At 44.3% G+C, this 21,804-nt stretch overlaps 1 protein-coding gene across 3 annotated transcripts; it reads right to left on the bottom strand.

Annotated features, from left to right (window-relative positions):
• Positions 1 to 234: 234 nt before the first annotated feature.
• LOC139600828 (Golgi integral membrane protein 4-like) lies at positions 235 to 21,326 on the bottom strand. 3 transcript variants are annotated; one of them, XM_071449317.1, is made up of 13 exons: positions 20,633 to 21,326; positions 16,683 to 16,757; positions 15,670 to 15,719; positions 14,866 to 14,919; positions 12,615 to 12,765; positions 10,848 to 10,930; positions 9,971 to 10,117; positions 8,805 to 8,959; positions 8,034 to 8,221; positions 7,174 to 7,235; positions 6,428 to 6,592; positions 3,863 to 3,934; positions 235 to 1,745 (listed from the first exon to the last, which is right to left on the bottom strand). In XM_071449317.1, exons 1-13 carry the CDS (start codon positions 20,817 to 20,819, stop codon positions 1,635 to 1,637), a joined length of 1,500 nt encoding a protein of 499 aa, XP_071305418.1. In that variant the 5' UTR covers positions 20,820 to 21,326; the 3' UTR covers positions 235 to 1,634. The 3 variants fall into 3 exon arrangements, with proteins under 3 accessions (XP_071305418.1, XP_071305416.1, XP_071305417.1); XM_071449315.1 differs by lacking the exon at positions 20,633 to 21,326 and adding an exon at positions 18,650 to 19,670; XM_071449316.1 differs by lacking the exon at positions 20,633 to 21,326 and adding an exon at positions 18,650 to 19,669 and having other exon boundaries at positions 3,850 to 3,934.
• Between the last annotated feature and the right edge of the window lie 478 nt (positions 21,327 to 21,804).

Here is a 21,804-nt window from a genome sequence, read left to right as displayed (position 1 = left end):
GGCCTTGTAACAAGGGATAGTTGTGCCATTTTGTGCATCTTAAACTCCACCAGGGTTTGGTAGTGAGCTCATTACTGGGCTCCATAAGCAGCTCTGGCACTTGGCTAAAAGATAATTTCCTAAAATTGTCCCTTTCCTTATTCTGCTCTACTCCATGCCAGAGTTGGACTTGCACAGCTGATTGTGCTGGTAAGAAACACAAGCAGAATGAAAACAAAGAACCAAAAAGTCCTGTGAAATGTAAATTTCAAGCTCTATTACAACCAGTGGAAGAAAAAAAAATAATCAATGCTGTCAGAATGAAAAAGGCTGAGCTTGTTGGGAAATAAATATTGTTTTCCCCAGTGCCTACAAGTGCTTGCAAAATATGCCACAAACAAGGGATTAAAAAGAGCTCAGCTAATTCAAATCCAGAACAATAATGCTCTGATTTTTTAGCAGGTGATGAGATTCAGGCACAATTCCCTGTGGTTGGTGGTTGAGGTCCCAGAGTCTGGTGATGAGGAAGGAGGACACAGGGCAGGGAGTGGGACAGCTCTGCCCTGTTCTTATCACTTCAAACAGGTTCTGGGCTCTGAGATATCGTGATTAAACCCATTCTCTTTTAATTTTAAATTCCAGCTGACTGTTCCTTCTTTGTCCCTGAGGTCAGCTAAGTCTTTTGGAGGCTGAGTGAAGTCCCACAGGATTCAACCTACTCCACCAACAATTCCCATCTTGCTGATCAAAACCTCTCTAGAAGAGACAAAATTTACCTTAGCACCTGTTAGGAGACTGGAAATAATCCAACCAGGCTGGAGCTGCATTAGTTGGGCTGCAAATATTCCTTTTTTTTTTTTTTTTTTCCTGTTTCTTGGTGTGGCTGTCTCTGTCCCCATGGGGGGGAAGAGCTCAGGGCAGCCCTCACCTGCAGCAGGGAGGAGGCACAGAATCCCAGGGGACACTCTGAGGGCAGCAGGAGCGTCCCCCAGCTCAAAGGCAGGGCAGGGAGGGCTCTGCAGGGATCTCTGTGTCTCTCTGGAGGGTCTCTGCAGCAGCACGGGGTTCACATCCACACACACACGCTCTGCTCTGTGGAATTCCTCCTCTAATTCCTCCTGGGACTGCTGCTCCTCTGCTGGCTGTGGTCAGTGCTCGTGCACAGCTCCAGGGCAAAGAACAGGAAATTTCCTCTGGTGCCCTCCCCACCCTGCTCAGAGGATGTGTGAAAGAAACACAAAATCATTTATGAAGACAGATTCCTTTGTATTAGAGTGAGTCCAGGGACCAGCTCAGGCACCCCTCTGCTGCCCGGGGGGGGGGGTAAAAAACACCCCCAAAACCAGCCCAAAAAACCCTCTCCAGCTTAGAAACGGGATGTGAGGAACAAGAGGGCGAAGAACACAGTAAACCAAAAGGTGCTTCTAAGAAAAGCAGCAGGAGAAGATCATTCCCAGTCTGAGAGATCTCTGAGGCAGCCGTGGCCCCACACTGAGATGGGATTTTCATATTTTCATCCTCAAACCCCCTGCCAGGGCCTGCAGAGAGTTCCCTCCTGCTGCCTTGGCTCTGTGGGCAGTGTTTCATTGAGGAGGCAGCTCCCAGGAGGAGTTCCCATCCCCTCATTCCCGGAGTTCCTGGTGTCTCAGCAGCTCTCAGAAGTATTCATCCTTCTTGCCAGCAGCCCCCTGCCTTCCCACAGGCTCCTTCTGCTCTTGGACAAGCTCCAGGTCATCGTTGTCATCCACCTCCCCTCCATGGTCCTCCTGGGGACACGGGGAACAGCCAGGAAGGAAAACAAAATCAATCAGCCAAAAGGAAATCCTGGAAAAGGAGACCCTAAAGCACAGCACGCTGTCCCTGAGCAGAACTGTCCCACCAAACCAGCCCAGCTTTGGAAACCTGGGAAAACAGGGGAGGACCCACCTCTGGTGGCACCTTCAGGTGTCACTGGCAGCACACAGAGGTGTTTGAGGCACATTTTGATGTCCTGGCAGGGCAATGCAGCTTTGGCACCTCTGCCTGTTGCCTCTGCTGCGTGAGGGGCAGGTGTAAAGAGCAGGAGCTGATATTTTACATCCTCCACACTTCAAACTGTGCCACCAACCCACCCAGGCCATGCAGCAGCCAGCACAGCCTCCAGGGATGATTTCAGCTCCAGCCATCCATTGGAGACACCTACAAGAGGCCTGGAATCACTCAGGGAAAGGAGCCCTGGCACCAGCCCTGCTCTGCCCACCCTGTATTTCCTGTCATTCCCAAACCCTCAGCTCCTCAGCAATCCAGGGGAAACTGCAGGAAAACCCCTCAGGAGCCACTCACAAAGGGCAGGGAGAGAATGAATGAGACTGGGAGAGGATTCATTTCTGTCCCTGAGGGTACCAGGGTGATCCTTTCTAGCTCATGCTTGAAAAAACACTGATCTGGTATTGCTGCATGGCACAGCCTTGATTCCTGCTGTGACTGATTCCCCCTGTGATTCCCCCTATAATTCCTCCTGTAATTTCCCCTGTGATTGGTTCCTGCAGTGATTCCTCCTGTGATTCCTGCAGTGATTCCTCCTGTGATTCCTGCAGTGATTCCTCCTATAATTCCTCCTGTGATTCCTCCTATAATTCTTCCTGTGATAGAATTCCTCCTATAATTCTTCCTGTGATTCCTCCTATAATTCCCTCTGTAATTTCTCCTATAATTCTTCCTGCTGTGATTCCTCCTGTGATTCTCCCTATAACTCCTCCTGTGATTCCCCCTATGGTTCCTGCTATAATTCCTCCTATAATTTCCCCTATAATTAATTCCTACTGTGATTCCTCCTAAAATTCCTCCTAAAATTCCTCTTATGATTCCTCCTGTGATTCCTTCTATAGTTCCTGCTATAATTCCTGCTGTAATTCCTCCTGTGATTCCCCCTGTAATTTCTCCTGTAATTCCTCCTGTGATTGATTCCTGCTGTGACTCCTCCTGTGATTCTCCCTATAATTCCTCCTATAACTCCTCCTGTGATTCCCCCTATGGTTCCTGCTATAATTCCTCCTGTAATTTCCCCTATGATTAATTCCTACTGTGATTCCTCCTAAAATTCCTCCTAAAATTCCTCCTATGATTCCTCCTGTGATTCCTCCTATGATACCCCCTGTAATTCCTCCTATAGTTCCTGCTGTAATTCCTGATGTAACTCCTCCTGTGATTCCTCCTGTAATTCCTCCTATAGTTCCTGCTATAATTCCTCCTGTAATTCCTCCTATACTTCCTCCTGTGATTCCTCCTATAATTCCTCCTGTGATTCCTCCTATAATTCCCTCTGTAATTCCTCCTATAGTTCCTACTGTAATTCCTGCTGTAACTCCTCCTGTAATTCCTCCTATAATTCCTGCTGTAATTCCTCCTGTGATTCCTCCTGTAACTCCTCCTGTGATTCCTCCTGTAATTCCTCCTATAGTTCCTGCTATAATTCCTCCTGTAACTCCTCCTGTAATTCCTCCTGTGATTCCCCCTGTAATTCCTCCTATAATTCCTCCTGTGATTCCTCCTATAATTCCTCCTGTGATTCCCCCTGTAATTCCTCCTATAGTTCCTCCTGTAACTCCTCCTGTGATTCCCCCCAGCTGCTGTTTGGGAACACCCCCCAGCTCAGCTGCTGCAGGTGGGTGCAGACAGAAAGGAGGAGGGCACAAAAAGCACAGAGGGGGCTCTGAACACCTGGAAAAGGCAGCAGTGGGCTCCAGCTCTGTTCTGGACACCTCACTGAGCAGGCAGAGGCACACCTGGAGCCCCTGCTCACCCCTGGCTCCCCAAAAGCTGAGTCCCCCCAAATTCCTGGCTGCCAGCCCCGCCCAGGTGACCCCACAGCAGAGAGGAAAGAGGAAGAACCTTGGTGCCGTACAATTTCCTGCTCCTGATCTTCTTGGTAATCCTCCAGTGGGTCTTCCCTGGGCTTGGCAGCTCTGCCAGCATCCTGAAAAACACAGGCAGGCAGGGTTGGGAGTGCCCAGCTGCTGGAATTCAGGACATCCCCCTGGCTGTCCTGTCCCTGCCAGGGGCTCAGAGAACAGAGCCCACGATTCTGTGGCTTCGATTATGGCCCATGGAAAAAATGACCAACCTTATATGAGGATCTGCAAGCCATGAAAGGCTAAGTAGAATAATAGTTAGTTTGTCATGGGGTGAAAAATAGATTTGTTTGTGGTTTTTAGAATGGGGGTTCAGGGGGCAAGGTGGAGGAATCTGGGCATGTCCTGTCCTTCTTCTTGTTCTTGTTCTTCTTCTTCTTTCTTCTTCTTCTTCTTCTGCTGTGATGGTGGCACTTTTAGATTGGTTTAGAGTAGAAGCTCAGTGTCTAACACAGGTGATGGGTATTGGGAAGGAATTGTAAATATTGTACAGGTAGTTTATAGTATAAAAGATAAGGCCAGAGTGCCTCTGTCTGTCCTGCTGAGCAGACCTTGGCAGGTCAGGAGAAGGAATTTTATAGATAAGAAACAATGAACAGCCTTGAGAACGAGAAATGAAGAGTTCTGACTCCTTCTTCAAGTGCCAGGCTGGGAAAAGAGACTTTGTGACACATCTTGGGGCTGGGAAAAGAGACTTTGTGACACATCTTGGGGCTGGGAAAAGAGACTTTGTGACACATTTTGGGGTCAGTGTGAGCAGCCAAAGCCCCAAGGACCAGGCTCCTGCCTCACAGCCCCAGGGCTGATCAGGGATCAGGGGCACCAGAGGGACAATCAGGCAACACAAACTCCATTTATTTTTTCCATCCAGTCTCTTTCCCCACCTGCTGGCAGGAGGGCCCCAGGGCTGTTGCCTCTGGAAAACTTTGGGTTATTTAGGGTAGAGCTTTAGGGAGCACAGCACAGCCAGATCTGAGAGCCAGGTATTTATATCACTAATTCCTTCCACATTTTCACTAATCTCAAGGAGGTGCCAGCATCTCTCTCTTATTTGATTTCATTGGCCTGGATTTCTTTTTTTTTTTTTTTTCTTTTTTAATCCCACCATTAATCATGATTTTAGAGCCTGACAGATAAAACACTCATTTTTTTTTTTTAAAACAAGCAACGTTCAGCTGCTTGTCAAAACAAATGAACATTTCCCTGATGCAGAGTCTGGCTTCAGGCAGCGAGAAACGCTTGGTGAAATAAATGGATTCCATCTGCAAGGAAGCAAACAAGGAGGCAGAGCTCTGAAATGCTGCCAGCAGCCTTGGACAGGGCTGCACTGACCAGAACCCAGCACAAACTCAGGTTTTTGTCTCTGGTTCTGCTCCCGAGTGCATCCAAGTCCCTCATTCCACATCTCCCCATCCCTAAAGGTGTTGCAAGTGCCAGGGGGGGCTTCATAAGCAGAGAGGACAAGGCCAAGAGCAAGTTCTGGTGCATGGCTAAAAAATAATTCCCTAAACTCTGGCACTTGTGCTTATTCTGCTCCTCTCTGTGCCAGAGCTGGACCTGCACAGCTGATTGTGCTGACAAAAAACCACCAGCAGAATGAAAACAAAGAACCAAAAATGAAATGTAAATTTCAAACTCCATTACAACCAGTGGAAGAAAAAATATGTTGGTTTTGACCAACCTGCCAAAGAGATTTCTGCTGCCTGCCACATCTCCAAGGGGGTTATGGATCCACCAAGGGATCTGGATTATGGATCCACCAGGAATTTGGATTATGGATCCATCAGGAATCTGTATTATGGATCCATCAGGAATTTGGATTATGGATCCACACGGGAATCTGGATTATGGATCCATCAGGAATTTGGGTTATGGATCCATCAGGAATTTGGATTATGGATCCACCAGGAATTTGGGTTATGGATCCACCAGGAATTTGGATTATGGATCCACCAGGAATCTGGATTATGGATCCACTCAGGAATTTGGATTATGGATCCACCCAGGAATCTGGATTATGGATCCACCAAGAATTTGGATTATGGATCCACCAGGAATTTGGGTTATGGATCCACCAGAAATTTGGATTATGGATCCACACGGGAATTTGGGTTATGGATCCACCAGAAATTTGGATTATGGATCCACCAGGAATCTGTATTATGGATCCATCAGGAATTTGGGTTATGGATCCACACGGGAATTTGCATTATGGATCCACCCAGGACGTTGGATTATGGATCCACCCAGGAATTTGGGTTATGGATCCACCAGGAATTTGGAATATGAATCCACCCAGGAATCTGGATTATGGATCCACTCAGGAATTTGGATTATGGATCCACCCAGGAATCTGGATTATGGATCCACATGGGAATTTGGATTATGGATCCATCAGGAATTTGGATTATGGATCCATCAGGAATTTGGGTTATGGATCCATCAGGAATTTGGATTATGGATCCACCAGGAATCTGGTGTTTCCCTTCCTTCAGCTCTCTGCCCACCCACCCATCCATCCCCAGCTGGGATCCCTCCCTGGCCCTGCTGGTTGTCACCTTTGGTGGCTTCTCCTTCCACTCTTCTTTAACTCGGGGCTCCTTGAACTTCTCGGAGCCTCCCACCTTCTCCTCAAAGTCAGGCCTCTCCAGCTCAGCCTCCTCAAACTCATCCTCCCCCTGGTTGTTGGGGTCCTGGGCAGGATCTGCAGCATCCTCTGGCATCTGGACAGGAAAAGCCTCTTGTGGCTTCTATTTATTTAATTTTATTTTATTTCTTCCTTCAGGAGGCAGCAACCTGCCTCCCCCAGCAAGCCTGGAGCACTTGCACCTCTCCAAGCCTGTTAGGGTTTGTTAAAAATCCCCCAAACCATCTTTGTTATCCCTCCACACCCAGGGAGCTTGGAGTTTACAGAAACTCCTGGGTAATTATTGACTGACTGGACTCTTATTCCGAGCCAGGGTCGCATCCAGGTGAAACAGGGCAGGGTGAGAAGATGGAAACTTCTCCCAGCCAGGCTGGGCAGGGCTTGGAGCACCTTGGGACTGTGGGAGGTGGGCTCAGATGAGATTTGAGGTCCTTTCCCAGCCTTGGAGCAGTGGGAGGTGGCTGGGGATGGGGTGAGATGAGATTTGAGGTCCCTCCCAAGCCTTGGAGCACCCTGGGACAGTGGGAGGTGGGGTCAGATGAGATTTAAGGTCCTTTCCCAGCTTTGGAGCAGTGGAAGGTGGCTGGGGATGGGCTCAGATGAGATTTGAGGTCCCTCCCAAGCCTTTTGGGGGTTTCTGATGCTCTGGTTGCTCACCATGGGCTCCTGGACCACCGGCTCCTTCTGGGACTGCAGCTCCCTGTCGATGACTCCTGCATCTGCCAGGGACAGGGACAAGAATATACAATATAAAAATATAGAAATAGAAATATATAAATATATAATAACTAATATATCAAAATAGAGGTAATATAGATATATATATATATTATATATTACATAGTTATATTGTATAATATATATTATAATATATAAAATTATGTGGTTATAATGATATATTATTATATCTATGTAATAGATATAATTATAATATATAATATATAATTGTAATATATATAATATATAAATAGAAATATATAAATATATAATAACTAATATATCAAAATATAGGTAATATAGATAAATATATATTATATAGTATATATTGTATAATATATGTTATAATATATAAAATTATGTGGTTATAATGATATATGATTATATCTATATAATAGATATAATTATTATATATAATATATAATTGTAATATATATTATAATAGAAGCACATGTGTGTACATGTAATGGTAACCCATTGGATAAATTATACCCAGTGCAGTAGAATTAAGTAGAGGTGATAGGTTAGAAAAACAAAATAAACTGTTCCATTGGATTCTAATGTTATATATTGTAACAAAGAGACTTGTGACTACTTTTGAGCTATGGCTGTCTGCTTTTAAAGCTTTCAAATCTCATTTTAAATTTAATTTTTTAAAAAAACAATTCAATCTCCCAGCATTTGAGGCCGATGCTTCTCTGTAATAAATTGTTTTTAGAATTAGTGCCACCCCTTCAATTCAAGATCACAGCCGGTGTCTCCAAGATAGTAAAGGAATAATAAAGGAATAATTTCCATACCCATTTGCAGCTCCTCCTGGTCGGCCCCGTCCCCGTGCGCTGCCCCCGTCCCTGTCCCTGTCCCCATCCCGGGGGTTCGGGGGCTGCCCCTGTGCCCGGCCCCGGCGCTGTCCTGGGCACTCCTGGGCTGGCCCCGGGCTGGCCCCGGATCCCTCTGGGCATTCCCGGGGCTCACAGGGCCCTGCCAGCTGCAAAACACCGGGAATGGGTGGGGTTGGCACGGAGCAACCATCAGCATCCACCCCATGTGCCGGGAAGGCTCATTTGTTATTTTATTATACTGTATTATATTAATGTAGTATCATAAAATAATGATATATAATGATATATATATAATAAAATAAATATATAATATAATATAATATAATATAATATAATATAATATAATATAATATATAATACTATAATGATATATAAACAATGATATATTATGATATATAATGATATATAATATAATATATAATATAATGATATATAATGATATGTAATGATATATAATACAATATAATATAATGATATATAATGATATATGATGATATATAATGATCTATAATATAATATTATATACATAATATAATACACCATGACATTTTGAAATTAGCATTTCTCATCTCAAAATTTACGTATAAATCCATACTACATAAACCTTCTATAAAAATTTTAAAATTCCCTACCAATCCATTCCCCACATCCACTGGATGCCCAGAATCCCAGGAATTCCACCACAACCAGTAAAAAAACCCCAATTTTGAAGAATTTTGTGTCACCAACCTGTGCAGGGGCTCCGTGTCCCTGCTCCCTGCTGGGTCCTGCCTGCCTGGCACTGGGGCATTTTCTGCTGCAGGTTTTGGCTCAGGCAGGGCCAGCCCAGGAGCCGGGCTCTGCTCATGGCTCCTCACCTGGATGTGCATCACCATCTTCACATCCTGCAAGGAGACAGCCCTGGATTTAGAGAAATGTATCTATTTTAAAAATAGATAAATATAGATATAGATATAGGTGATATAGATATAGATATAGATGATATAAATATAGATATAGATATAGATGATATAGATATAGATATAGATTATATAGATATAGATGATATAGATAGATAGATATAGATATAGATGATATAAATATAGATATAGATATAGATGATTAGATATAGATGATATAGATATAGATGATATAGATAGATATAGATATAGATATAGATAGAGATATAGATAGAGATATAGATATAGATATAGATAGAGATATAGATGATATAGATATAGATATAGATATAGATATAGATATAGATATAGATGTAGATCAGCCCCAAATCTGGGCCAGAAATTCCTTTTTTAAAGAAAAAACATCCTCAAGTGTTCCAGAAGAAATCTGCAGCCCTGCCCACCCTGCAGTAGAAGATCTCTCCTCTCATGCAGCCAAAAAGGAAGAATTCAGATCCAGATTTGGCTGGGAATAATTCAATAATTCGAAAAAGGAAAAATTCAGATCCAGCTTTGGCTGGGAATAATTCAATAACTCCGAAAAGGAAAAATTCAGATCCAGCTTTGGCTGAGAATAATTCAATAATTCCAAAAAGGAATAATTCAGATCCAGCTTTGGTTGGGAATAATTCAATAGTTCCAAAAAAGGAATAATTCAGATCCAGCTTTGGCTGGGAATAATTCAATAGTTCCAAAAAAGGAATAATTCCAAAAAGGAATAACTCAGATCCAGCTTTGGCTGGGAATAATTCAATATTTCCAAAAAGGACTAATTCAGCTCCAGTTTTGGCTGGGAATAATTCAACAGTTCCAGAAAAGGAACAACTCCAAAAAGAAAGGAAGGAAGGACAAGAGCCAACTCTGAGCTTTGTTCGTTTAAGGCTCCAGCAGCCTTGCAGAATGTTCATCCCGGGCTTTCCAGGGAATGCCACAGGGAAATCCCAGGGAATTCCACACCTTGTGCCTCCCTGGCTGCAGCTGGCTGCTGGCTGGCACCTGGGGCTGCTGCCCCTTCCCTCCTCCTCCTCTTCCTCCTCCTCCTCCTCTCAAGCCTGGCATCTTCTGCAGAGCTTCCTTGAGCTGCCTGAACTCCTCCATCTGGGCCTGAGGGGAGAGAAGGACACAGAGAAACCTCACAAGGGGTTAAACACCTCCCTGCTGGGAGCTGGATTGATCATTTGGAGAATATTTATCATTTAGAGAACATTTATTGGTTAGAGAACATTTATTGGTTAGAGAATATTTATTATTTATACAATATTGATTCTTTAGGGAATGTTTGCCCAGGTGGTTACCTGGGCACTGAGGGGAGGAGAAGGACACAGAGAAACCTCACAAGGGGTTAAACACCTCCCTGCTGGGAGCTGGATTTATCATTTGGAGAATATTTATCATTTAGAGAACAATTATCATTTAGAGAACATTTATTGGTTAGAGAATATTGATTCTTTAGGGAATGTTTGCCCAGGTGCTTACCTGGGCACTGAGGGGAGGAGGAGAAGGACACAGAGAAACCTCACAAGGGGTTAAACACCTCCCTGCTGGGAACAGGGATCTCTAAATATTCTCTGTTATTTAAAGAATATGGATCATTCAGAGAACATTTATTATTTATACAATATTTATTCTTTAGAGAATGTTGGCCCAGGTGCTTACCTGGGCACTGAGGGGAGGAGGAGAAGGACACAGAGAAACCTCACAAGGGGTTAAACACCTCCCTGCTGGGAACAGGGATCTCTAAATATTCTCTATTATTTAGAGTATGGATCATTTAGAGAACATTTATGATTTATACAATATTTATTCTTTAGGGAATGTTTGCCCAGGTGCTTACCTGGGCACTGAGGAGCTGGGAGTGAACCTCCAGGTGGGCTTTCCTGAGGAGTTTGCTCTCCTCTCTGAGTTTAAACACCGTGTCTGCAGCAGGGAGAAGAAGAAATTCGTTTAAAAAGAGATGATTTTTTCATTTTTTCCCAAGTGTGGCATCTCCCTTTCTCACCACAAATCCCTCCTGACCTCACAGAGCTCTCCAAGCCCAGGGATCACAAACCTGCTCCAGCAATTCCTTCTCTCCAGGCTCTTTCCCCGCTCCTGCTCTCGCTGTGTCTGCCACAGGACTCAGATAATTCGATTTTCATTTCCCTTTCCCCTTTGCAGCTGAAGAAAAGGGGGAGCAGGGCCCCAGTGCCCCTTCCTGGGGGAACTGGGAGCTTTAGGAAAAGCCCTGTAAAGGTTTCCCAGCTCCCCTGAGCCCTCAGGTTCAGTTCAAAAACTCATTTTTGATGCCCTCCCTTTGTGGGGAATGGATTTGCAGGGAATTCCCCAAGCCTGGCAGGAGGCTCACACCGTGAGCATCTGTGGGCAAATTTTGAAATAAAAAATGCTGATTTAGAAATGCCATGGGATGGGACAGAGGTTGCTGAGAGAGGAACGGAACCAGAAACAAGTTTCAAAGGATGGCCTTGCAAATAAAACAAAATATTTGCAGAAACATAACTATGAAAGATGTTTGTAGTAGGACCCACAAGGGGTAATTTTAGATTATTGGCATTAGAACATTTCCAACACTGTGTAGCAAAAGCTGATAGGCCAAAAAATGTTTATAATGTATTATAATTGTAATTGTATAATTGTGTTTATAATACATTATAAACATTATAAATATTTATAACGCATCCTAATTATTATAAATAATATAACAATTGATACTATTATAATAATTAATACAATTATTATAAATAATATTATAAATGTTTACAATGTATTACAATTAAATAATATTATAAATGTTTATAATGCATTATAATTGTAATTGCATTATTATAATTGTATAATTGTGTTTATAATACATTATAAAGATTATAAGCATTATAAAAGTTTATAATGCATTATAATCATTATAAATAATATAATTACTAATAATATAATAATAAATATATTGTTAGATTATTATAAATGTTAAATGTTAAATATAAATATGTTTATAATGTATTATAATTAAATAATATTATAAATGTTTATGATGTAATTGTAATTGTATAGTTATAATTGTATAATTGTGTTTATAATACATTATAGATATTATAAATGTTTATAATGTATTATAATTATTACAAATAATAATATAATTATTAAAATAATATAAATGTTTATAAAACATTTTAATTATTATAAATAATACAATAATTCATAATAATATTATAATAATTAATAGGATTATTATGAATAATATTACAAATGTTTATAATGTATTATAATTATCACAAATAATAATATAATAATATAATTGTTAAAAATAATATAAATATTTTAAACATATTTTATTATTATTATAAACAATACAATAATTCATAATAATATTATAATAATTAATAGTATTGTTATGAATAATATTACAAATGTTTATAATGTATTACAATTAAGAAATAGCTAACTCCTGATTGTGATGGTATCAATTATAACACCTGCATTGCCTCGCCCTTCACATGAGACTGAAAATAAACCAAAACTGTTTAAACCAGCTCTCAGTTCCCCCACCCCTGGCTCAGGAAAAGGCTCAGTGCAGCAAATCCTGCTCCAGCCCTCCTGGTTTCCCCCTCACCCTGCAGGGTGGAGACCTCGCTGTCCCTCTCCTGCTGCAGCTGGGCCAGTTTCTGGCTGTGGCTCTCCAGGCTCTTCCTGTGCTCCAGCCTGAGGCTGTTGTGCTGCAGCTGCAGGTCCAGCAGCTGCTTCTTGACATCATCGTGCTGGTTCTGGGGGGAAAAGGGGTCAGGGTGATGCTGAGCGGGAAGGGAGTCACAGAATAAAGCAGGGATTGGTGGGAAGGATCTCCTCAGTGGAGCCGCCGTGGGCAGCGCAAGAGCCCAGCCAGGGCTGCACCCAGGATGAACAAAAATGGTCACAAAATGAACCCAGGACGAACCAAAATGGTCACAAAATGAACCCAGGACGAACCAAAATGGTGACAAAATGGTCCCAAGATGACCCAAAATGGTCACAAAATGAAACCAAGATGAACCAAAATGGTAAAAAAATGAACTCAAGATGAACCAAAATGGCCCCAAAATGAACCAAAATGGTCACAAAATGGTCCCAAAGTTAACCCAAGATGAACCAAAATGGTAAAAAAATGAACTCAAGATCAACCAAAATGGTCCCAAAATGAACCCAGGATGAACCAAAATGGCCTCAAAAGGAACCCAAGATGACCCAAAATGGTCCCAAAATGAACCAAAATGGTCACAAAATGGTCCTAAAATTAACCCAAGATGAACCAAAATGGTCACAAAATGGTCCTAAAATTAACCCAAGACAAGATGAACCAAAATGGTCACAAAATGGTCCCAAAATTAACCCAAAATGAATCCAAGATGAACCAAAATGGCCCCAAAATGAACCCAAGATGAACCAAAATGGTCCCAAAATGAACCCAAGATGAACGAAAATGGTCCCAAAATGGTCCCAAAATGGTCTCAAAATTAACCCAAGATGAACCCAAGATTAACCAAAATGGTCCCAAAATGGTCCCAAAATGAACCAAAATGGTCCCAAAAGGAACGAAAATGGCCCCAAAAGGAGCCCAGGATGAACATGCCATTTCCCAGGGGTGACAATGACATTCCTGGCAGCAATGCTGCTCCTGAGCCAGCCAGTTCCACTGGGAACATTTTCTGCCTGGGCTCCAGTGACAGAAGTGTTACCCACAGCCTCACCATGGGCTAAAAGCTGCTTTTTCTGAGAAAAAAAATCCCTTTTTTTTTTGGAAATCTCCCACAGTCCCAAGGGCTGGTTTTGTCTTTCAGCAGCTGTAAATGTAGTTTAAAAAAAAAAAACAACGAGATGGTTGGGGTTGTTTTGTACATTTTTTTTTCCCACTCCTCCAATAAAAGGAAGCGAGAGAAAAGGAGCCAGGAATACAAAAAAAAAAAAGCTCTGAGTGTCCCCTTGAGAGAAGCAGAGCAGAGCATTCTGCCCAGGCTGCAGTTGCTATGAGGAGGAATTTTGCTGCTGCAGAGCATTCCCAGAACCCACAGGGCTGGAAAATGCCCAAGAGGCAGAGCTGGGCTTCCTTTTTCCCTGCTGGAATCCAAAACCAGCCCGGCTCGGCTCAGGAAATCCAGCCCAGGGGTGCTGAGGGCTGCTGGAACCCAGCCCTGCTTCCCCATCCCAGGCTTCAATCAGCATTTCACTGCCAGGACTCAAAAGGGTTTTAAAAAGCCACCCCAGCAGCCTCCAGTTGCATTGCTCCAGCAAAAAACCAAAACTGAACATCAAGATGTGCTTCAGGTAGGGCAGGTGATAAGCTAAAAAATGCTAAAAAATGCTACAAAATGGTATAAAGCTGTATAAAATGCTAAAAAATGCTAAAAAATGCTATAAAATGGTATAAAGTTGTATAAAATGCTAAAAAAATGCTAAAAAATGTTATAAAATGGTATAAAGTTGTACAAAATGCTATAAAATGGTATAAAGTTGTATAAAATGCTAAAAAAATGCTAAAAAATGTTATAAAATGGTACAAAGTTGTACAAAAGGCTAAAAAATGGTATAAAGTTGTATAAAATGCTAAAAAAAATGCTATAAAATGCTATATAATGGTACAAAGTTGTACAAAATGCTATAAAATGCTTTAAGCTGAGCCTCTTCCATGGACTGGAATATTTGGTAGGAGCCCAAAGGTGAACTGCAATGAATAAATCCCATTTTCACACTGAGAGACCTGGAAAAAACCAGCCAAACCCTGGGTGATAAAAGTGCTCAAGGGCTGATGTTGCAGTAAGAAAAATGGTAAAGAAAAACAGAAAAATTATAAAGAAAAACCCCCTGAAACTCAGCAGCCAAACCTTCCTTACCTTCAGGATCTTGTGCTGGGAGCTGAGGGCCCCATATCTGTTCATGGAGTCTTGCTGGGGACAAAAACAAAGATCCAACAGTGCCATTAGAGCCCAGAGAAACCCAGGGGAGGGAGAAAAACCCCACAGAGAAACCCCACAGAGAAACCCCACAGAAAAACCCCACAGAGAAACCCCACAGAGAAACCCCACAGAGAAACCCCACAGAAAAACCCCACTGAGAAACCCCACAGAAAAACCCCACTGAGAAACCCCACAGAAAAACCCCACAGAGAAACCCCACAGAAAAACCCCACAGAGAAACCCCACAGAGAAACCCCACAGAAAAACCCCGCAGAGAAACCCCACAGAAAAACCCCACAGAGAAACCCCACAGAAAAACCCCACAGAGAAACCCCACAGAAAAACCCCACAGAAAAACCCCACAGAGAAACCCCACAGAGAAACCCCTGCCCAAATCCACCCCACAGCGAGGGACCCGCAAGGCAGGAATTTTTATTTTCTTTTCTGCCAGGCTTGGGATGAAATGTGTGAGATGGAATTTCTTGTTTGGACTCAGAGGGCACCAGAAAAAAAATAAAAAAAAAATTCCCATTGTGGGGGCAAATATTTCTCATTGTGGGGGCAAATATTTCCCATTGTGGGGGCAAATATTTCCCATTGTGGGGACAAATATTTCTCATTGTGGGGGCAAATATTTCCCATTGTGGGGGCAAATATTTCCCATTGTGGGGACAAATATTTCTCATTGTGGGGACAAATATTTCCCATTGTGGGACAAAGCCTGGCACAAACCACACCCACCTTCTCCTTGTTGAGAGCTTCCTGAGCTTCCAGCTTGTACACCAAAAAATCTGGAAAAGGGAGAAAAGGAGGCACTTAAATGGGTCAAAGAGCTGTAATGTTTGAATAAAGCATTGTTCAGCATATATATAAATATTTCTATTTATAATAAAGTTGTAATGCTTTAATAAAGCATTGTTCAGCATATATATAAATATTTCTATTTATAATAAAGTTGTAATGCTTTAATAAAGCACTGTTCAGCATATATATATTTATAATTATAGTAAAGTTGTACTGTTTGAATAAAGCATTGCTTAGCATATATATATAAATATTTATATTTACAATAAAGTTGTAATGTTTGAATAAAGCATTGTTCAGCACATATAAAAATGTTTATATTTATAATAAAGTTGTAATGTTTTAATAAAGCATTGTTCAGCATATATATATTTATAATTATAATAAAGTTGTAATGCTTTAATAAAACGTTGTTCAGCATATATATTTATAGTTATAGTTATAATTATAATTATAGTTATAGTAACAGTTATAGTTAGTTATAGTTAGTTATAGTTATAGTTATAGTTATAGTTATAGTTATACTTACCGTTATGGTTATATTTATAATAAAGTTGTAATGTTTTAATAAAACATGGTTCCATTTATATTTATATTTATATTTATATTTATATTTATATTTATATTTATATTTATATTTATTTATATATATATTTACAGTCATATTTATAGTCATATTTATACTCATATTTACAGACATATTTATATTTATATTTAAGTTGTAATGTTTGAATAAAGCATTGTTCCGTTTACATTTACATTTATATTTATACTTATATTTACATTTATATTTATACTTATAGTCATATTTATAGTCATATTTATATTTATATTTAACTTGTGATGTTTGAATAAAGCATTGTTCAGCATTTCTATATTTCTATACATTTCTCCAGCCACCTTTGGGGCCTTTGGGGCCTTTGGGGACAGCTGGGACAGCTGGGACTGACCTTCCTTGGTCTTCTTGTGCTCCCCCCTCTCCTTCTGCAGGGAGCGCTCCAGCCGGGCCCGGTGCTCGTACACCACTGGGGAGAGAGGCACGGCAGGACCACCCCATTTATCCCCACTGATATTTCTCCCACCATTAAAAAAAATTCAGATTTTTTTCCCCACCATTAAAAAAAAATCAGATATTTTTTCCCACCATTAAAAAAAAAAATCTGATTTTTTCCTACCATTAAAAAAAAAATCAGATATTTTCCCCACCATTAAAAAAACCCAGATATTTTTTCTCACCATTTAAAAAAAAATATCATTTTCCCTACCTATTAAAAAAATCAGGTATTTTCCCCACCATTAAAAAATTCAGATTTTTTCCCCCCACCATTAAAAAAAAATCAGATTTTTTTTCACTATTAAAAAAAAAAAAAATCAGATATTTTCCCCCCACCATTAAAATTCAGATATTTTCCCCACCATTAAAAAATCAGATATTTTTCCCGCCATTAAAAAAAATCTGATTTTTTCCCCCACCATTAAAAAACATCAGATGTTTTTTCACTATTTAAAAAAAAATCAGATATTTTTCCCCCACCATTAAAAAAATAATTAGATATTTTCCGCGCCATTAAAATTCAGATATTTTCCCCACCATTAAAAAATTCAGATATTTTTCCCGCCATTAAAAAAAGTTCTGATTCTTCCCACCTTTAAAAGAATTCAGATATCTTTCCCACCATTAAAAAATCAGATATTTTTCCCACCATTAAAAAAATTCAGATATTTTTTCCCACCATTAAAAAAAAATCAGATATTTTTCCCACCATTAAAAAAAATTCAGATATTTTTCCCACCATTAAAAAAAATCTGATTTTTCCCCACCATAAAAAAAAATAAAAATAAAAATTCAGGCATCCCTGCACTGCCAGCATCCCTCCCAAGATCATCCCTCCCCTCTGGCCCTTGCCAGGCTTCCCCCAGCAGCCAAATCCCAAAATCGCAGCCTTGCCTTTGTTACAATCATTGGACAAGTGAGCGTCTGCTCAAAATAAAGAAGGAAACCATAGCAACAGCTGTGTTTGGGCATGGCAGCTCTGACAGGCTGAGCTCCCACTTTGGGTGCAGAAAAGGTGATTTTGGCTCAGTTGTGGGGCTGCTGTGCCCAAAACTGGGGTTCCCTGAGGCTGCCACTGTGCAGGAGGAGCAGGAGATGCTGGCACGGCAGGGAGGAAAAATTGGGGTTCATTCCTGCCCTGCTGAGCTCTGCACACCCCAGACTGGGGCTGCAGGTGGGAACCGGTCACAGACATGGAAAATTCAATGAAAAATTCTGTCACTGATTTTATGAACAATCCTTTCCTCAGGATATTTTTTCTCCTGACAAGCTGAGAAGCCTCAGAGGAAAAGAAAAACAAGAATTATTTGCTGCTGTGGGATGCAACAGGTGCAGCTTTGATTGGTCTCATGTGGTTGTTTTTAATGAATGGCCAATCACAGTCCAGTTGGCTCGGACTCTCTGAGAGTCACGAGATTTTATTATCTTCCTTTTCCCTTTCCTTTTCCCCTTTTCCTTTCCTTTCCCTTTTCTTTTCATTTCCCCTTTCCTTTCCTTTCCTTTCCTTTCCTTTCCTTCCCTTCCCTTCCCTTCCCTTTCCCGAAATCCTCTCTTCTATTCTCTTAGTATAGTTTTAATATACAATTTTCTTTTAATATAATATATATCATAAACTAATAAATCATCCTTCTGAAACACGGAGTCAAGATTCTCCTCTCTTCCCATGTCGGGAAATCCCTCCAGACCCCAAATCCCCAAATCCCCAAACCCACGTGAGGCGTTCGCAGCAAACCTCACACGGGGAGCTCAGCAAATCCCCCCAGAACCCCAAATCCTGTGACAGCTGCTGGGAACGGGGCCTTGGCAGCCCCGGGCAGGCTGGAGATAAGAGAAAGGGCAGGACAAAGGGGATGAGAGTCCCACCGAGTGCGCTCGGCCCGCCCCGAGGGCTGCGATCCCATTTTCCCACAGTGGAGTTTATGTGAGGAGGGGAGGGAAGGGGAGGGAAGGGGAGGGAAGGGGAGGGAAGGGGAGGGAATGACAAATGAGGGGAGGGGAGCAGGAATCCACACGCTGGGATCGCCCTCCGGCCGCTCTGGCCAGGGGAGCCAGGAGCTGGGGGCAGAAAGGACAACTCTTCCTCCTCCTCTTCCTCCCCTTCTCCTCTTTTTAAGCTAAAATCAGCAGCAGCCATCAGCCCCAAAATGCTGGCACGACCTTTTTAGTCCCAGACGTTTTTAGTCCCAGACTTTTTTAGTCCCAGACTTTTTTAGTCCAGACCAACGTCTTGAGAAGGAGGTGGGTTTGTCAGTGGGATCAGAAAATCCAATTCTTCCTCCTCCTCTTCCTCCTCTTTCCCCTCTTTTTAGGGAGCTAAAAAGCAGCAGCATCCAGCAGCCCCAAAATGCTGCCACGACTCTTTAAATCCCAGATCAGCCCCTCGAGAACAAGGTGGGGTTTGTCAGCGGGATCAGAAAATCCAATTCTTCCTCCTGCTCCTCCTCTTCCCCCTCTTTTTAGGGAGAAAAAAACCTGCAGCATCCATCAGCCTCAAAATGCTGCCACGACTTTTTTAGTCCCAGACTTTTTTTAGTCCCAGACTTCTTTAGTCCCAGACATTTTAGTTGAGACCCAATGTCTCAAGAACAAGGTGGGTTTGTCAGCGGGATCAGAAAATCCAATTCTTCCTCTTCCTCCTCTTCCCCCTCTTTTTAGGGAGATAAAAACCTGCAGCATCCATCAGCCCCTAAATGGTGCCACGACTCTTTTAGTCCCGGATCAACCTCTCGAGAATGAGGTGGGTTTGTCAGCAGGATCAGAGAAACCAATTCTTCCTCCTGCTCCTCCTCTTCCCCTTCTTTTTCTTTTTAGGGAGCCAAAAATCTGCAGCATCCATCAGCCCCAAAATTCTGCCACGAATTTTTTAGTCCCGGGCATTTTTAGTCCAGAACTTTTTTAGTCCAGACCAACCTCTCTAGAACGAGGAGGGTTTCTCGCCTTGCAGCAGTGGCTGGGACGAAACTTCATGGGAAGATCGGATCCCTTCCCTCTCTGCCCGCTCCCACACGGGGCAGGGAGAGCGGAGGCGCCTCCCTGAGCCCGCCCCGCGTTTTTACTGCCTCACATTTGGCCTGACAGGGGTTGGGATTTGCGGCCAAAGGGAGAAGAAATGGAACAGAGGTGACACAGCTGAGCTCGCCCACCCAGCTCCGACCCCCCCCGTGCCAATTCGCACTCAAACGCGAGCTCGGATTCCTGACATCCAAATGGGGGAAGGAAACAGCTCAGCATCTTCAAAGCCAAGGGATGGACGGGAATTGTGGGTGGCAGGGAGAGAATTGGGGCAGGGTGTGCACACAGGGACAGCTCCGGAGGGGTCACTGACCCTTGGGGTCACTCACAGGGACAGCTCCAGAGGGGTCACTCACGCTGGGGTCACTCACCCTGGGGTCACTCACCCTGGGGCTCCGGAGGGGTCACTCACTCTGGGGTCACTCACAGGGACAGTTCCAGAGGGGTCACTCACTCTGGGGTCACTCACAGGGACAGTTCCGGAGGGGTCACTCACCTTGGAGCTTGGGAGGGGTCACTCACCTGGGGCTCACCCTGGGGTCCACTCACCTGGGGCTCACTTTGGAGCTCCAGAAAGGGTCACACCTTGGAGCTCCAGAGGGGTCACTCACCCTGGGGCTCCGGAGGGTCACTCACCCTGGGGTCACTCACAGGGACAGCTCCGGAGGGGTCACTCACCCTGGGGTCACTCACCCTGGGGTCACTCACCCTGTGGCTCCGGAGGGTCACTCACCCTGGGGTCACTCACAGGGACAGTTCCGGAGGGGTCACTCACCCTGGGGTCACTCACCCTGGGGTCACTCACCCTGTGGCTCCGGAGGGTCACTCACTCACCTTGCAGCTGTGCTGACAGCGCTTCCTGCTGCTGTTTGTATTTCTGCGCCAGCGCCTCGGCGCTCCGCACCTTGTGCTGCAGGTGGCTGTAGAGGAGCGCCCCGGAGGCCAGGCAGGCCAGGGCGAGCAGGCAGAGCCCGGTCTGCAGCAGCCCCTTCTGCCTCCTGGAGCACATCCCGGTGCCCATGGCGGAGCGCGGCGCCGCTAAACCATCCGGTTATTCTGGCCCAGCGGCTCCTTTCCTCCCGGATCCCTGCGGAAGATGCGGCCGCGGGCTCGGCTCCGCTCCCTGCCGGGCCTGGGGGGCTCCAGCCGGGCTCTATTCCCCGCTGTCCCTCGGGACATCCGTGTCCGAGCGGAGCCCGAGCATCCTCGGGGGCCGAGGGCAGCGGGCGGAGGGCACCGAGCAGCGGCGGCAGCAGCAGCAGGAGGAGGAGGAGGAGGAAGAGGAGGAGGAGGAGGAAAACTTTTGCTTCCCATGTGCTGCGGCGGAGAGGGAGGGGGGGGGGCGGGAAGGGGGCACCGCCGCCTTTGGCTCTTCCCACCTCCCCCGCTGGAGCAAGCACAGGAAAAAATAACCCGGCGAGAGGAGGAGAAGCCCTTGGGCCCCCTCCCCGGCGGCGGATCCTGGAGGAAGCGGCGGCAGCGGGGCCGGGAGAGCGGCCAGGAACGCAGGAACGCGGCGGCGGCGGCGGCATCCGGGCTGCGGCGGCCGAGAGTCCGCCCTCGGCGGCGGGAGGGGCTGCGGGGACCGCGGGGACCGGGGGGACACGGGGGGACCGGGGGGACACGGGGGGACACGGGGGGACCGGGGGGACCGGGGGGACCGCGGGGACAGCAGAGGGACGAGACAGGGGGGGCTGGGAGCCCGCATCACCCGGAGCCCCCCGGCCGCGAGTCCCTTCCCCGCTCCGGCGCCTGTTGCTAACGGGACCCGGGAGGGGATGGAGCGGCCGAGCAGCCTCACACGAGCAGCCTCACACAGCCAAAAGCTGCGGGTTCTCCTCGGGAAAACAGGAGCTGATGAAGGCAGGAGGGAGGGAGGAGGGGAAAGGTGAGTTTGGCTTTTTCTCAATGGTTTGGGTTGGAAGGGACCCTAAAGCCGTGGGCAGGGACAGCTTCCACTGGCCCAGGTGGCTCCAAGCCCTGTCCAACCTGGCCTTGGACACTTC

This window comes from Agelaius tricolor, unplaced genomic scaffold (assembly GCF_023055355.1).
Source record: "Agelaius tricolor isolate 1412-34295 unplaced genomic scaffold, bAgeTri1.0.p SCAF_28, whole genome shotgun sequence".
In the NCBI taxonomy this organism is placed as follows: Eukaryota; Metazoa; Chordata; class Aves; order Passeriformes; family Icteridae; genus Agelaius; species Agelaius tricolor.
Note: the sequence above shows the minus strand (reverse complement) of the source record. Positions and strands in the feature narration are given on the sequence as shown.

What these genes read in the sequence shown, in the direction of transcription:
- LOC139600828 (XM_071449315.1), bottom strand. Translation starts at nt 18,920, where the DNA reads ATGGCTGCTGCTGATTTTAGCTTAAAAAGAGGAGAAGGGGAGGAAGAG. An exon ending in GGGCGGGCCGAGCGCACTCG is followed by an intron (nt 16,758 to 18,649) that starts GTGGGACTCTCA and finishes CTCTCTCCCCAG; the next exon opens with TGGTGTACGAGCACCGGGCC. An exon ending in TGCAGCCAGGGAGGCACAAG is followed by an intron (nt 8,960 to 9,970) that starts GTGTGGAATTCC and finishes GTCTCCTTGCAG; the next exon opens with GATGTGAAGATGGTGATGCA.